Source organism: Rattus rattus, chromosome 5 (assembly GCF_011064425.1).
Source record: "Rattus rattus isolate New Zealand chromosome 5, Rrattus_CSIRO_v1, whole genome shotgun sequence".
Taxonomy (NCBI): Eukaryota; Metazoa; Chordata; class Mammalia; order Rodentia; family Muridae; genus Rattus; species Rattus rattus.
In genome coordinates, this window is record NC_046158.1 from 97,881,828 (window position 1) to 97,897,043 (window position 15,216).

The window sequence follows — 15,216 nt, forward strand, 5'->3', positions numbered from 1 at the left end:
GGATGTATACAGTCAGAAAGTCCATATGGGATAATCCTTTCACAAGGGGATGCAGCTAAACTTCCCAAAGGGGCTTTTGCTTGGCTCTTAGGCTAATCATACACAACACTCCTTTCTTTCTCTCTCCCCGCCCAAGTCAGGAGTGAACTGGGGACCTCATACATCTTAGGCAATCAAATGTTCTATCATTGACCATTGCCTATGCTTTCAATCTTTTAGGAGTGGTGGGTTGCTGGAAATGGAACCTAGGGTCTCCAACGTGCCAACTGTGGACTCAGATATCAACCACATCCTGAGAGTTTGCCCCACCCCTGCAGTTCATGTAGCCTGCTTTCTTTTGAGATTTGGAATTACTCATTTCTCTTAGCAGCCCTTTCTGCTGAGAAAATAGAGACTACAGTCTGCACAGAAGAATATTCATTCAACTGATTATTCTCTCCGTTTTTGTGCCTTTTCAGTATACAGAGCTAGGATTTTGGTTGTTTTTCTTTTGTGGTTTGTTTGTTTTAAGGATAACATCAAGAAGTTAGTTGTAGGACTGAGGAGAGACTACATTAAGAATACTGGCTGCTGTCCCAGAGACCCTGATTTCAATTTCAGTACCCACATGACTGTATACAACCATTGTTTCTCTACTTCAGGGAATCTGATGTGCTCTCCTGGCCCTGCAGGTACACAGTTCATAGATGTACATATAGGCAGAACAGCCATACATATAAAATAAGATATAATTTTTATAAAATTAAAGAAACTAGGCATGGTAGCAACATACCTTTTTTTGTAACTGCTTGAGAAGCTGAGATAAGATAATGGTTTGAGGGTTGGGGATTTAGCTCAGTGGTAGAGCACTTGCCTAGGAAGCGCAAGGTCCTGGGTTCGGACCAAAAAAAAACCAAAAAAAAAAAAAGATAATGGCTTGAGCCTGGGTTTTTGAAACTACTTTGATTAACATAGCAGGATCTCATTTAAAAAAAAAAAAAAGAAAAGATTATATAACTGTATAATCTTTTTTTTTTTTTAAAGATTTATTTGTGTGTGTGTGTGTGTGTGTGTGTGTGTTTTTAAGATTTATTTATTTATTATATATAAGTACACTGCAGCTGTCTTCAGACACACCAGAAGAGGGCATCAGATCTCATTACAGATGGTCATGAGCCACCATGTGGTTGCTGGGAATTGAACTTAGGACCTCTGGAAGAGCAGTCGGTGCTTTCGTAACCACTGAGCCATCTCTCCAGCCCCTGTATAATAATCTTTTGATTTTCTTTTTGGAGACAGTGCCTCCTATAGCTCAGGCTGGCCTCAAGCTTTCTATGTAGCCAAGAGTGAAAGAATGACCTTAAACTTCAGAACATCGTCTTCTACCTCTCGAGTACTAGGGTTACAGGCATTTCCCCCACAGCTGGTCTATTTGATGCTAAGGATGGAACCCAGGGCCTTATCTGTGCTGGACAGGCACCCTAATGGCCTAGCTACATATTTATTTTGTGTAACAACTTTATTGAAAGAAAGCTTATAAAATACTGTTTACTCATGAAAAGTTTACAATGCAAACAGCTTTTATTAGGTAGAATTCACAGGTCTGTCCAGTAAAACAGTGGTTTTTATGCACTTAACCATAAGAAACCCACAATTTCTCAGCCTAAGGCAGCCACTTATCTGCTTTCTAAATATTTCATATGCATGAAATCATGTATGTATAATTTTTTTATGCCTGGCTCTTTTCTCATCTCCCCCCTCCTCCCTCCCTCCCTCCCTCCTTTCCTTCCTTCATTCCTTCCAGACAGGGTTTCTCTTTGTAGTGCTAACTGTCCTGAAACTCACTGTGTTTAACCAAGCTGGCATAGACCTCACAAAAATCTGCCCATCTCTTTCTCCCAGATGCTGAGGTTAAAGACATCCACCACCACACTAGCTGATGACTCTTTTTATTTGTTTTTATAACCTTTTGATGTCATATCCAAGAAATCCTTGCCAGATCCAATGTCATAATTCTCTAGTGATTTTCTTTAAGACTTATATAGTTTAGTTCTTAATTTAGATCTTTGCTCCATCTTTAGTTAATTAGGTCTTTGATCATCTACAATGAATTTTTATAAATGGCATAAAGGGGGTCAATTTATCTTTTCCTTGTTATATTATTCAATTTTTCCAACACCCATTGTTTTCTGTTTGGGTTTTTGTTTTTGTTTTTGTTTTTGTTTTTTGAGTTTTGGTGAGACAGGAATTCTCTGTGTTGTTGAAGTTGTCCTGAAACTGACTTTGTAGATCAGGTTCATCTGGAACTTAGAGACCTGCTTGCCTGTCTCCCGAGTGCAGGAGTCAAAGGCGTGTGCCACCCTCCCTGGCTCCCGCACCCATTGATGGTAAGAGGACAGGAGAGCCGACTTGGCACTTAAGAGCACCTGCTGCTGTTCTAGAGGATCTGTGTTTGAGTCCCAGCATCCACATAGTGGCTCACAACCACAAGTAACTCCAGTTCTAGGATCCAGTACCTTTTTCTGACCTTGTTCTGAGGGTTACTGCACACACGTGATACACATACATACACTGGGATTACAGGTCTGCATCGTATCACACTCACTCTCAAATCTTTTTTTGGGGGGGTTAAATTACTCATTACAGTTCATTTCTGTATAGTTATTCATCAAATGTAAATTTTGCTTTTGGTGTTTAAAAATAGCCTTTTAATTATTACTTTGTCTCATGAACATATAAATTATAAAATCCATGGTTCCAAATTTGTATCTTCTAACAAACATCTATAGGTAAGGAGGGGAAACATTTATATATATATATATATGAATTTTTTTGTTTGTATATGCATATCTGTGTATGCCTAGTGCATCAGATTCTCTGGAACTATAGTTAGAGATGGGTGTGACCCACTGTGTGAATACTAGGAACCCAGCCAGGATCCTCTGCAAGAGTAACCAGTTCTCTTAACCACTGGGCTATCTCTCCAGTCCCCTAACTCAGTTTCTTACATGTTTAACAACAATCAACACAGACGTCTATGATCTCTAATATGATAATTTCTTCCACTGGCAAATTAGCAACTGATTCTATACCAGACACCAACTAAGCCTCTGGTAATTCAGTTCAGCACTGAACCCATTCTGTCCACAAATTGAACGCTCAGTCCTCCCAGGGATGTCCAGGTTCTTTTATCTGTGCTTCTGAGCTATGGGCCAAGTCCTGCTTCCTTTGAATTCAGTTAATTTGCTACAGTGTTGCACAGGACTCAGGCATACTTAGGTTTGTTTGTGTTTTTGTTTGAAACAAGGTCTTTTTTTTTTTTTTTTAATGTCTTTATTTTATTTATAAGTACCCTTTAGCTGTCTTCAGACGCACCAGAAGAGGGTACTGGATCCCATTACAGATGTTTGTGAGCCACCTGTGGTTGCTGGGAATTGAACTCAGGACCTCTGGAAGAGCAGTCAGTGCTCTTAACCACTGAGCCATCTCTCCAGCCCTGAAACAAGGTCTTAATTGGTAGTCTGGCCTGGAACTCTGTGTGGTTGTAGATGACTTGAATTTGTAATCCTTGTGTTTCCACTTCCCCAGTGCTGGGATTATGGTATGTACCATCATGCCTGACTAGGTTATCAACTTTATTATAAGAGCTATTACAAAAGATACAACTGAAACGAATCATTAGGTGGGACATTTGCTAGGAAGCCCTAGCCCTCTGGACAGGCCACCCTCTAGGAACTTCCTCTGTTCAGGCACTCTGTATCCTATCCTATGGAAGGTTTGTTGTTGTTGTTGTTTGTTTTTGAGGCTTCATTACAAAGATTGAGCAAATCAATTGGCCATTGGTAATCTGCTTAACCTTCAGCCTCTTTCTCCTTGAAGATCTGAGTCTCAGCTCTCTAATACTGCCTTGGTCTTTCCAGGGACCAGCCCCTGTCCTGAAGCTACCTATGGGCTTGCAGCCACCAGTCAACTCATTAGCATACTAAAAGACACTATCACTTTGAAGATTCCATGGATTTTAGGAGTTGTGTGCCAGGAAAGGGAATGAAGATGTATTTCGTAATGTCACACAAGGTATATTAAGGGGAAGTTCAGCTTCCATATCCTTCTACTTGATGCCTTGCCCCCTTCCCATAGTGGGCATCACTTAAATGTTTCATATACATACCAAAGGGATGGGGTGTCACTCAGTTGGTAGGATGCTTTGCTACCAATGCACAGATCCCTGGATTCAACCCCAGACATGAATGCACCCCTCTACTCCCAGCATTCGTCTGGGGTAGATGAAGCAATAGAATTAGAAGCTGAAGGTTATCCTTGGCCAAATAGCAAGTTCAAAGCCAGTCTAAAATATATCAGACCCTGTTTCTCTATATATTTTCTTCTCTTTTTTTTGTGAGCATAAAAATAGATTCATATGATATTTCTCATCATCCATCAATGGGTAACAAACATACATACATACATACATACATACATACATACATACATACATACATGCCTTCTTTTCTTCTTTTTTGTAGCTGTGTAAGTTTTGTATTCTGGAGGTTATTCCTTGTTTGAGGTTTAGGGAGTTTCTTTTTTGTTTGTTGTTTGTTTTTGTTGTTTTGGTTTTTTAAGTACTAGAGAAAGAATCCATTCTATAAATATGTATATGAGAAATTTTTTAAATTTTATTTATTTTGTGTTGGTATATATGAGGCACATATATACAGTTTACGTGGAATTCAGAAAACATCTTTTGAGATTTCATTCTCTTTTTCTACCATGTGGATTCTGAGGGTCAAACTCAGGTTGTCACGGCTGGATGACAAGCACCTTTTGAGCCACCTCCCCAGCCTGATTTTTATTTTGAGACAAGATCTTACTTATTAAAGTGCCCACACTGGCCTTGAAACTCACCTTCCTCCTGGCTCAGCTTCCTAAATAGCTGGGGTTCTAGACAGACACCACTATACCGAGCTCTACTTCCATTCTTTCTTTATAGCTACTAGAAGACAACCATCTTTTGTGACTTAAATTTCATTGCCAGCTTGGGGGAGTGACAGCATTCACAAAGCTCTCATCACTGAGAGGAAGACCTCTATTAGAATAAAGCTTCACTGTCCCACCTTCATGCTGCAGCTGCTATGTAGCTGCAACATGGAGCTGAACCAGAAGTCTGCAGTGGTTACCAACTGGTCCTTTAAAACTCGCTTTGTCACTCGAAAAGTGATAGTGCCTTTCTTCCTTTTTAAAAGTATGTAATTTTAGTTATAAGTATGTGCATGCGTCTTTGTATGACAGTACCAGAAGAAGGCACCAGATCCTCTGGACCTAGAGTTAAAGTGGTTATGAGCTACCTCATGTTGGTGCTGGAACTGAATCAGGTCCTCTGGGAGAGCAGTAAGAACTGCTAACCACTGAGCCATCTCTCCAGCTCATCTCTCCTTGATGTATGCTTTTTGACTCATTTTTCACAACTTTACTGAGATTAAAGTGGCATGGGTAATTGAGTGGTACTCCCAGAGTTCAAGGCTAGCCTAGACTTACCTCATAGTGAGTCTGTGTCAAAAGCCAAACTATGCTGGTGGGATGGGTCAGTGGTTAAGAGTGCTTGCTGCTCTACTGTCAGACATGAGTTCAGTTGCACACATGTCAGGAGATTCTTAAGTGCCTATAACTCTAGCTTCAGGGGATCTGGCACCTTTTGTCCTCTTTGAGCACCTGCACATAATAGATTTTTAAAAACAAAAGATAATTATGAGTTCTCTTCATTCTTCCTGCCTGAGGTCAAGCATCTTAAGTATAGTAAAGACCACAAGGGAACCAGCAAGATAGCAGCTCAACAGGTGAAGGCAATTCCTAGATCCCACATGATGGAAGGAGAGACCTGACTCCTGTATGTTATTCTATGACCTCCTCATACACATATACATAAAGGAAGTAATTAAAACCTTTTCTTAAAGAGAACAGGGACTGAATATATAGCTCACTGGTGGAACACTTGCCTAGCATATAAGAGTCCCTGGGTTCAATCCCCAATATGTGGGGAGGGTTGGGAAATTTTAGTATAGTTGGTAACCCTATCTATCTATCTATCTATCTATCTATCTATCTATCTATCTATCTATCTATCTATCTATCACTTATTTATTTATTTTGGTCTGTGGGATCTGATCTTGGTTCCGGAATGCTTAACTGTGTTTTACCTGAGTGTGACTCAGGTTATCACAGACCAATCTAGAAATAATAGACTGTCTGCTTAGGTCCTTTTCTTTGTTCCAGTTCTTTCCAACGATCAAAGATGAGTCGGTTTCTTGTTTGTGGAGAGTAAATAGGTAAATATTTCCTTTTTTGTTCTAGCTGAGCTCCTCGCCAAAAAACAACCATTGAAAACCAGTGAGGTCTACTCTGATGATGAGGAGGAAGAAGACGATGACAAGTCCAGTGAGAAATCAGACCGCTCGTCCCGAACGTCATCATCTGATGAAGAAGAAGAGTAAGCAGTCTCTGTTTGGATCTAGCAGGCAGAAGTAAAGTGAAAGAGTTTGTTTATTTCAAATTAAAGGTTCCATCATTAAGGGAAGCCAAGGCAAGAACTTGAAACAGAAAATAAAGGAAAAATGCTGCTTATTGGCTTGCCCAGTCTGGCTCTTGGCCAGTCAGCTTTTCTCATATAACCCAGGACCACCTGTCCAGGGATGGCACTGCCCACTGCCTGGGCCCTCTCACAGAAATTACCAGCAAGAAAATGCCCCACAGATATGCCCACAAACTATTCTGATTAAGGCAGTCCCCTCCCACTCCCCAATTTTGAGCCCCTCTTCCTAGCAGTGCCAAGTGACAACTGAGATTAGCTGTTACAGAGGATTCTTGGAAGAGATGCTTAATATAGGTGTAAAGACTGCACTTGTGGCTTGATTTAGTATCTTTGAATTCTGCATATCCATTTCTCCTGCCTCTGACTCCTGGCTGCACCCCTGGCCATTTCCCCTGGGCCTAGTAGCTATGAACTGACTGCACATCCCCTCAGACTGGTCTGCAGCTGCTTTTCTGGGATGGAGCATCAGTCAGGGCAGTGCACACTGTAGAGTAGACTTTATATACAGATATAGTCTATATAGATTAGACTCTTATTTGACCCTTTACTTCATCTGCTAAGTTAGTTGCATCCTCTTTGGGTAAGTATTGAGAGTCTGCTGTCTGTCTCTCTAGTGATTTTACAGTGAATACTGTTCTTTGTTTCTCACAGGAAAGAAGAAATCCCTCCGAAATCACAGCCAGTCTCCTTACCCGAGGAACTGAATCGGGTTCGGTTATCAAGGCATAAGCTAGAACGCTGGTGTCACATGCCCTTCTTTGCTAAAACTGTCACAGGATGTTTTGTACGGATTGGCATTGGAAACCATAATAGCAAGCCAGTTTACCGGGTTGGTATTCTTCCCTTGGACAATTTTCCATATTTTAAATATAATGATTGTCTACTGGGAGTGGGAGCTGCTGAACAAATCTGTTATTCTGCCACCATTTGACTGCATTAGTCAGCTTCCCTTATAACTGGGAAAAGTAGCCCACGCCTGTACTTCCAGCACTTGGGAAGCTGGTATGAGTTTGAAGCCAGCCTGGGCTCCAGAGTGAAACCTTGTTTCAAGAACAGAAAAACCAGGTTTGGTGGCACACACCTATGATCCTAGCACTTGAGACACAGAGGCAGGAGAATGCCACAAGCCAGTCTAGTCTACAGATTAAATTTTAAGACACTCAGTGCTATTATGACCCTAAAGGGTTAGTCCCAACACTTGGGAGTTAAAGCCTGGTAGATCTCTTAAGTTTGAGGGCAGCCTGGTCTACAGAGAGAGTTCCAGAAAAACCAGGGCTACACAGAGAAACCCTGTCTTGAAATGCCAAATAAAAAGACCTTGAAGGAGGGTGTGGTGAAAGGTATATAAGGGAGCCAGCTGCCGACGTCCCTGGATTTGGGTGAGAGAAGAAGAGGCTCATAGTTCCCTTGAGAGCATGCCAGTGACCCTGGACATGGTAGCGCTTGTCTTTATTCCCAGTACTGCAGAGGCAAAATATTCTGTTCTACATAGGAAATGCAAGACCACTTTGTGAGAGTCTCAAAAACAAGACCAAGCCAACAAAATCTCCCGGGGGTTTCTGCCACCTTCCAGTATTGCCAAGCCAACAACTTCAAGACTTGAGCACATGGACCTTTAGGAGACACTTAGGAGCCAGACTAGCAGAAGAGGAGCTGAATTGTCAGAGAGCAGCTCATACAGCAGTGAGAGTCATTCACAACTAACTAAAAGTATACTTGGGAGCCCAAAGAACTGATGTGCTTGAATTTAGAATCATCTTCTCACTCCCTCTCAGCATGAAAGAGAGAAGGAACATTCATGACTTAGCTGGTCTGTCTTAGATAATAGAGAAGTTTTGTTTGAGAAATGTGAATGAATTTTGTCAGTGTATGAAAATCACCATGTTGCATACCAAGGTACCTAGACCCTAGGGAAGAGAAAAAGTGACACCGACTCTGCCCTGGCTCTTGCAGTCCACCCTGTTGCTGTGGTTTGGGCCAGAGCCTTGCTGCTTTAGTTGTCCTGTTCCCATTTGTTCTTCAGGCTGGATCTTACTGCATAGCACACATTGAACTTGATCTTTTTTTTTTTTTTTTTTTTTTTTCTTTCTCCCTAAGAGGGGGTTTCTCTGTGTAGCCCTGGCTATCCTGGAACTCTCTCTGTAGACCAGGCTGGCCTCTAACTCAGGGCATCTGCCTGCCTCTGCCTCCTGAGTACAGGGATTTTACCCATGCTGGTTGTAGTTGGTGATGTGTCTGCTTGCTTTGTTTTCAGTTGTCTAGTTTTAATATAGCTCTTTCCTTGTGTGAGTGCTAGCAGCCATGAAACTCCCCTTCGTGCACTTCCATTGAGTGACTAGACCTTGGCCAGCGTGCCACACATGCAGCATGCACATGTGGTGCTCGCGGTCAGAGATGGAGGCAGAACAAACTCAGTGGCTCTGAGGCCAGTCTGGGCGACATGGGCAGGTCATGGGCAGCCTGAACGCCATTCAAATGGTGTCTCACTGAAAAACAAAGAGAAATTCTGCTTGGCAGCTTGGACCTCAGCTGGGGAGAAGGCTCGGTGGGTAGAGTGCTCCTCCATAAGCATGAGGACAGGCGTTTAGGTTCCCAGTGGCCGTATAAAAGCTTGGCTTGGCAGAGCACAGACATAACACCTACCCTGATGGTTAGAGACAAACGGGTCCCAGGAGCTCACTGGCCAGTCCAGCCGAAACACCACTCTCCCAGTTCAGTGAGGGACCTCATCTCAAAAGATAGGTGGAAAATCATGGAGGGCACCTGACTTCTGGCCTCAGTGTGAAGGAAAACACACAGGCAAGCATACTACTCACAGTGCACACAGGTTTTTGAAAGATTTATTATGTATAGTGTTCTGTCTGCATATACACCTGCAAACCAGAAGAGGGCACTAGGTCTCATTACAGATAGTTGTGAGCCACATGTGGTTGCTGGGAATTGAACTCAGGACCTCTGAAGGAGTAGCCAGTACTCTTAACCCCTGAGCCATCTCTCCGATCCACATACACAAATTTTAAAACCTTAGAAAAAAAGTATTGCTATGTGTAAGAGGTATGTGGGGGAAATATACATGCTTAGTGTGCGTGTGCATGTAGAGTTCAGAGGACACTGTTGAAGTTGGTTCTCTTCTTTCACTTTCATGTGAGCTCCAGGGAGGTTGCTCGACTTGCATCAAGTAGCAAGTCCCTTTCCCATTGAGCTAGTCTGCTTTCTGCTTTTTTTTTTTTTTTTTTAAATTACTGTTGTAAGTGACATGGTGTGTGTATGTGGAGGTCTAAGGGCAACTTAGGAAGCCATTTATCATTTTTGTCTTGTTTTGAGGTAGTCTTTTTTTTCTGCCACCCTGTGTACTCTAGGAGACTAGCTGGTTCATGAGCTTCTAGGTCATTCTCTGTCCCTGCTTTGTGTCCCCATGGCAGTTCTGGAATTACATATGTGAACCACTACATCTGGCTTCTTTGGGGGGATGGGATAGGGTAAGAACCCAGGTTCTGTGTGGAGCCCTGGCTATCCTGAAACTCACTCTGTAGGTCAAGTTGCCTCTGCCTCCCAAGGGCTGGGATAAAGATGTGCTTCAAGCCCAGCTTTCATCTGACTTTTTATAGCCTCCTTGGGTTGTCAGGTAGGCTTTTGCACTTAGCTGTTTTGCCTTCTGAGCCATTTTGCTGGCCCAGTCTTTTCCTAAGGAAACTTAAATAAGAGCCACGTCTAGTCTATTGCTGGAAGCCTAATGTCCTGGGTGTTTGAGAAACAGCCCAGAGGCTCACCTGAGCCTGCCGTTCAAGAACAGCCCGGTCAACGGAGTTAAAACCTGTCTCATAAGGAAGGGAGGGAGGAGAATAAGAAATAGGGAGTGTGGGGTTGGGAATTTAGCTCAGTGGTGAGCACTGCATAGGCCCTGGGTTCGGTCCCCAGCTCCAAAAAAAAAAAAAAAAAAAAGAAATAGGGTGTGTTTGTCACTAGGCCTGCCCACCTGAGTTCAATCCCCAGAATCCACGTGGTGGAAAGAGAGTTGTCCTTGAGCTCCACTCAACTGTGCCCTGGCAAGAACATTAGTGGGGTGGCATGGGGGTGAAATGGTCCAGTTTATAAATGCACTTGCTATCGAACCTGACAAATGAGTTTGGTCCCTGAAACCATTACAGTATGAGAGAATTGACTCTCAAAAGCTGTGTTCTGGCCTCCATGCTGTGGCATATGTATGCTTCATGTAAACATGCACATAAGTAAATGTCTTTGTCTGTCTGTCTGTTACTAAGGGTAGAGTGCTAGGAATGTTACTTACTTAACCTAGCATGTTCAACACTCAACAACAACAACAGAGGACCTGACCTTTGTCTTTTCTATAATGGCCCCTCCAGACTGATTGCCTTTCTCCTGGACCTTGCTGTCCCTGAATATAAGGCTTCCCAGCCTTCCCTGTCTGACTTCTCCCCACGAGACAGCTCCTGTGCACTCCTGCACGGCTGTGCTGTGTTGAGGTAGATTGTCAGAAGGTGCGCAAAGCTCTGCACGGGGATTTGACTGGTGTCTCTGTTCTCTGTCATAGGTGGCTGAGATCACAGGTGTTGTGGAAACTGCCAAAGTTTACCAGCTGGGTGGTACCAGAACAAACAAAGGGCTGCAGCTACGGTAAGATACTTGTGTGCCAGGCATACCCTGACACACCCTCATAATCCTGGCGCTCTAGTGATGGAAGCAGGAGAAGCACTGCGAGTTCAAGGCCAGTCTGATAGGTATCCTGAACTCCGGGCCACCTAGAGTTGCCTAAGGAGATGTGTTCTTCCTCATCTTCCTCTCCCCCTCCCCCTGTCTTTTTTGAGATAAGGTCTTTCTGTATACAACCCAAGCTGGTCACAAACTCATAATCCTGCCTCCGCCTTCCAAGGGTTGGGATAACTGGTTTGTACCACCAACCCCCAGGTCTGAGAGGTCTTTCTTTTTTTTTTTTTTTTTTTTTTAAAGATTTATTTATTTATTACTTGACTTCTTTTTCAGATCCTGAAGAGAACTTCCCTTTACAATGGTTGTGAGAATGTTTGGATTCTCATGACCTTTATTTTTAACTCGTCTCTCCAGCCCTGAAATGGAAACTTGTTCATTTTGATCCTGGAACTTCTTCTTTAACAAGAATGTTTGGATTCTAGGTTTATTTTCCTCGTCGGTGAAATGGAAATGTCATTTACTCAGCACGTTTCCCCAATTTCTACTCAGTGCCTGGCACTCTTCTTGACATTAATATAAAGGAGATGACAGATACTCATTCCCATTCCTTTCCTCCTGAACCATAACAATTTTAAAGAACCCTTATCGGAAGGTATAAACAGAGTTTGCCAGGATCACGGCAGTTAGCAAGTAATAGATATACCCACCCCAAATCCTCATCCCACATCCCCCCTGGTTCGTTTAGAAAGTGTTTGGGGGCTGGCAAGATGGGTCAGAAGATAAAAGGACTTGCCACCAAGACTGGGGGTGACGTGAGTTCAGTTCTGGAACCACGTGGTAAGAAGGTACTGACCTTGCGAGGTGTCCTCCATCACACACACTCGCAATTGTAAACACACATGCGGACACACACAAATAAGCTTATTTTTGTTTTAATGAGTAGGCTGAAGGGCTGGAGAGATGGCTCAGATTTTGAGTACTTACTGCTTTTTTTTTAGAGCCCCCAGGTTCCATCTCCAGCACCTACGTGGTGTGGCTTATGACTACCTATAACTCCATTTATGGCCTCTTGTGGGCAGTGTCTATTTAAAAAAATTTTTTTTTCTAAAGAAATCAAAAAGAGCTTGTTGGGCTAATAAGTGTTTAGATACATCTCTAAGAGTATGGTTACAGAGTCACCAAACTTTTCCAAGGCACTGCTCAACAGAAACACTGGTCTTCTGTTCATTCTGGGAACTATGCAGACTTCATACTCCTGATACTGATGGGCTCTGGGGAATTTATAGTTAACAGACTTCTGAAGCACTCAACAGTCCCCCTAGGCTTTCACTGTTCTGTAAGCTCAATCCTGGACGCCCATTGAAACAACCTCTGGGAGCTGGTTTTGTGTCTGGTTCTTACTCCCAGAAATGTGGGCTTAGTTGGTGCTTCAGCATTACAGTTCTCATGTGTCCTTGGTGATTCAGAGGGTAGCCTGGATTAAGACCCGCAGATGCAGATAATCTACACAGTCTGGTATGGTTGCCTAGCTGGTTACAGTCAACATGCACATTCTTGGAAATGCTGTCTCTCTTTTATGTAGGCATGGCAATGACCAGCGAGTGTTCCGTCTAGAGTTTGTGTCCAACCAGGAATTCACTGAAAGTGAGTTCATGAAGTGGAAGGAAGCGGTAAGCGGCTAGACTGTGGGGTGAGCAGTTGTTCAGAAACAACTTCCCCTAAACCCCTTATTGATCACTTTTTCTTCTATTTTGGTCCAGATGTTTTCTGCTGGCATGCAGTTGCCCACACTAGATGAAATCAATAAAAAGGAATTTTCTATTAAGGAAGCCCTCAATTATAAATTCAATGATCAGGACATTGAGGAGGTAAGAAGCCTGAATCTCAGAGGCTGGCTGTTCTTTAAGATCCAGTATGGAAAAGGTCAGACTTGTCATTTTCTGCAATCTGAGACATTAAAGGGATTATTGCTCTTATTATTGATACTTTATCAAGCCTTTCCCATACACTGTCATCTACAGTGAGCCTATATAGACTCAAGTCTATTAGGATGTGTATTCCCCTAGGCTTGGTTCTTGTAGAACTTCCTTTCTCCTAAACATTTTGGTACAATTCTTCAATCTCTGTTCTCTTGGACAGTGGCTAGCCTTACAATTCCATGCCTTTATGCTGCTGCTGTTTGGGGGGTTGGGGGGGGGGGCATGCTCCTTTAGACTGTTCCAGAGTCTCCATGACCCCAGAAGCCCCATGGTGTCCCTTGGAAGGAATTTGCTCACCCTCTGGTATATGACACTGCTATAGGACAAGTGGTCCCCTTTAACTATCAGCTTACCTTCAAAATGGTCTCATTTAGCCTGTCTACAAATGTAGTTTGGGAATACCTCACTGCTGGTGTCTCTTGTCTGGTACAGATTGTGAAAGAGAAAGAAAGGTTTAGAAAAGCTCCACCAAACTATGCTATGAAGAAGACTCAGCTGCTGAAGGAAAAGGTGAGGACTTGGCGCAAGCCCTTTGCCTGACTTGTTAATGGAGAAATCATACTCATCTGCCCATCTCTGCTGCAGACTGAGTGCTTGCAGGACTGCGAGAGCAGCCTGTGCTCTGTGGTAACCAAACACTGCATTCTTGAGAACCCAGGCAGCTTCCTTCCTGGAAATGCAGTCAACCTTGTTTTCCTGGCTTCCTGTGTTTTCTATGCCTTTGTTTTGTTTGTATTATGAGGCCCATTATAACACGTGGTTTCCATACCATCCATCAGGATGCGATGGGTGTAACTATGGAAGTTCAGTTATATGGGCCTATATTCTTATTTAAAAATTACTTTTGAGGAAGATTTGGTATATAAGTAGCATCTTGATTAAACATCATTTAAAAATTACTTTTTAGGAAGATTTGGGGCCTATATTCTTTTTTTTTTTTTTTTTGGTTTTAAATTTTTTTTTTTATTATTAACTTGAGTATTTCTTATATACATTTGAATATTATTCCCTTTCGGTTTCGATCCCCCCTCCGGGGCCTATATTCTTAAAGGTTAATGTGGCATCATCAACCCTCTGGGCCCCTGAGCTAGGTAACTAATGGAAAAGTAAGCGTTCCTACTGGACAAAAAAACAAAACAAAACAAAACAAAAAAACACACCTTGTCTTTATAAAGTGTTTCTTTCATTATTTCTTCACATTTCCTATCACTGGTTTATTACATGAGGTGCCTTACTGTGTTGTATGAGATATTTAATAGGGAATCCGTAACAGGCATGTTTCTGTGTAGGCCATGGCTGAGGACCTGGGAGATCAGGACAAAGCCAAACAAATCCAAGACCAGCTAAATGAGCTAGAAGAGCGGGCAGAGGCCCTGGACCGCCAGCGGACCAAGAACATATCTGCTATCAGGTGTGTTACTAATCCTGTTTTGCTAAGGACGCTGTCCTTGGCTAGCCTGTAGCCTTATACATTGAATGTACACATACCCCATAGATCTCTGGGATGCAGAAGTTCCATCCTGTCCCACCCCTCTCACAGCCCACTGACTGACCCCTCTTACCTTATAGCTACATCAACCAGCGGAATCGGGAGTGGAACATTGTGGAGTCTGAGAAGGCTCTGGTGGTGAGTTTTAAACTTCACATGGATTACTAAAAAAAAATTCTACCTAAAGCAGCAGGAGTTCCAGCCTGATGGCACTCACCTATAATGCCAACACTTGGGAGATGGCAGCAGGAGTTTAAGGCCAGCCTCAGCTGCATTGCTGTTCAGAGCCAGTCTGGGTTACTTAAGGCCCTGTTTCAAAAGAAAATTAAATAAAATTAGGGCCAGTGAGATGCCTTAGCAGGTAAAAGTGTTTGCTGTGCAAGCTTGGTGCCCTGAATTCAAGCCCTAGAACCCATAGAGGTGGAAGGAGAGAAACAACTAAAAAAAAAAATTGACCTTTGACCTGCACACATTCATCGTTGCAGGCATGCCCCTTCCCCAGATAACAACATAATTAA

At 42.8% G+C, this 15,216-nt stretch overlaps 1 protein-coding gene across 1 annotated transcript in view; it reads left to right on the plus strand.

Annotated features, from left to right (window-relative positions):
* The window catches only part of Rtf1 (RTF1 homolog, Paf1/RNA polymerase II complex component), a 58,058-nt gene that overhangs the window by 36,722 nt on the left and 6,120 nt on the right, over positions 1-15,216 (plus strand). Inside the window, exons 7-14 of the mRNA XM_032903976.1 lie at positions 6,325-6,460; positions 7,214-7,391; positions 11,115-11,197; positions 12,813-12,900; positions 12,991-13,098; positions 13,642-13,719; positions 14,499-14,620; positions 14,779-14,836. Of these exons, the coding sequence (XP_032759867.1) occupies positions 6,325-6,460; positions 7,214-7,391; positions 11,115-11,197; positions 12,813-12,900; positions 12,991-13,098; positions 13,642-13,719; positions 14,499-14,620; positions 14,779-14,836 (851 nt within the window). The remainder of the gene's footprint in view (positions 1-6,324; positions 6,461-7,213; positions 7,392-11,114; positions 11,198-12,812; positions 12,901-12,990; positions 13,099-13,641; positions 13,720-14,498; positions 14,621-14,778; positions 14,837-15,216) is intronic.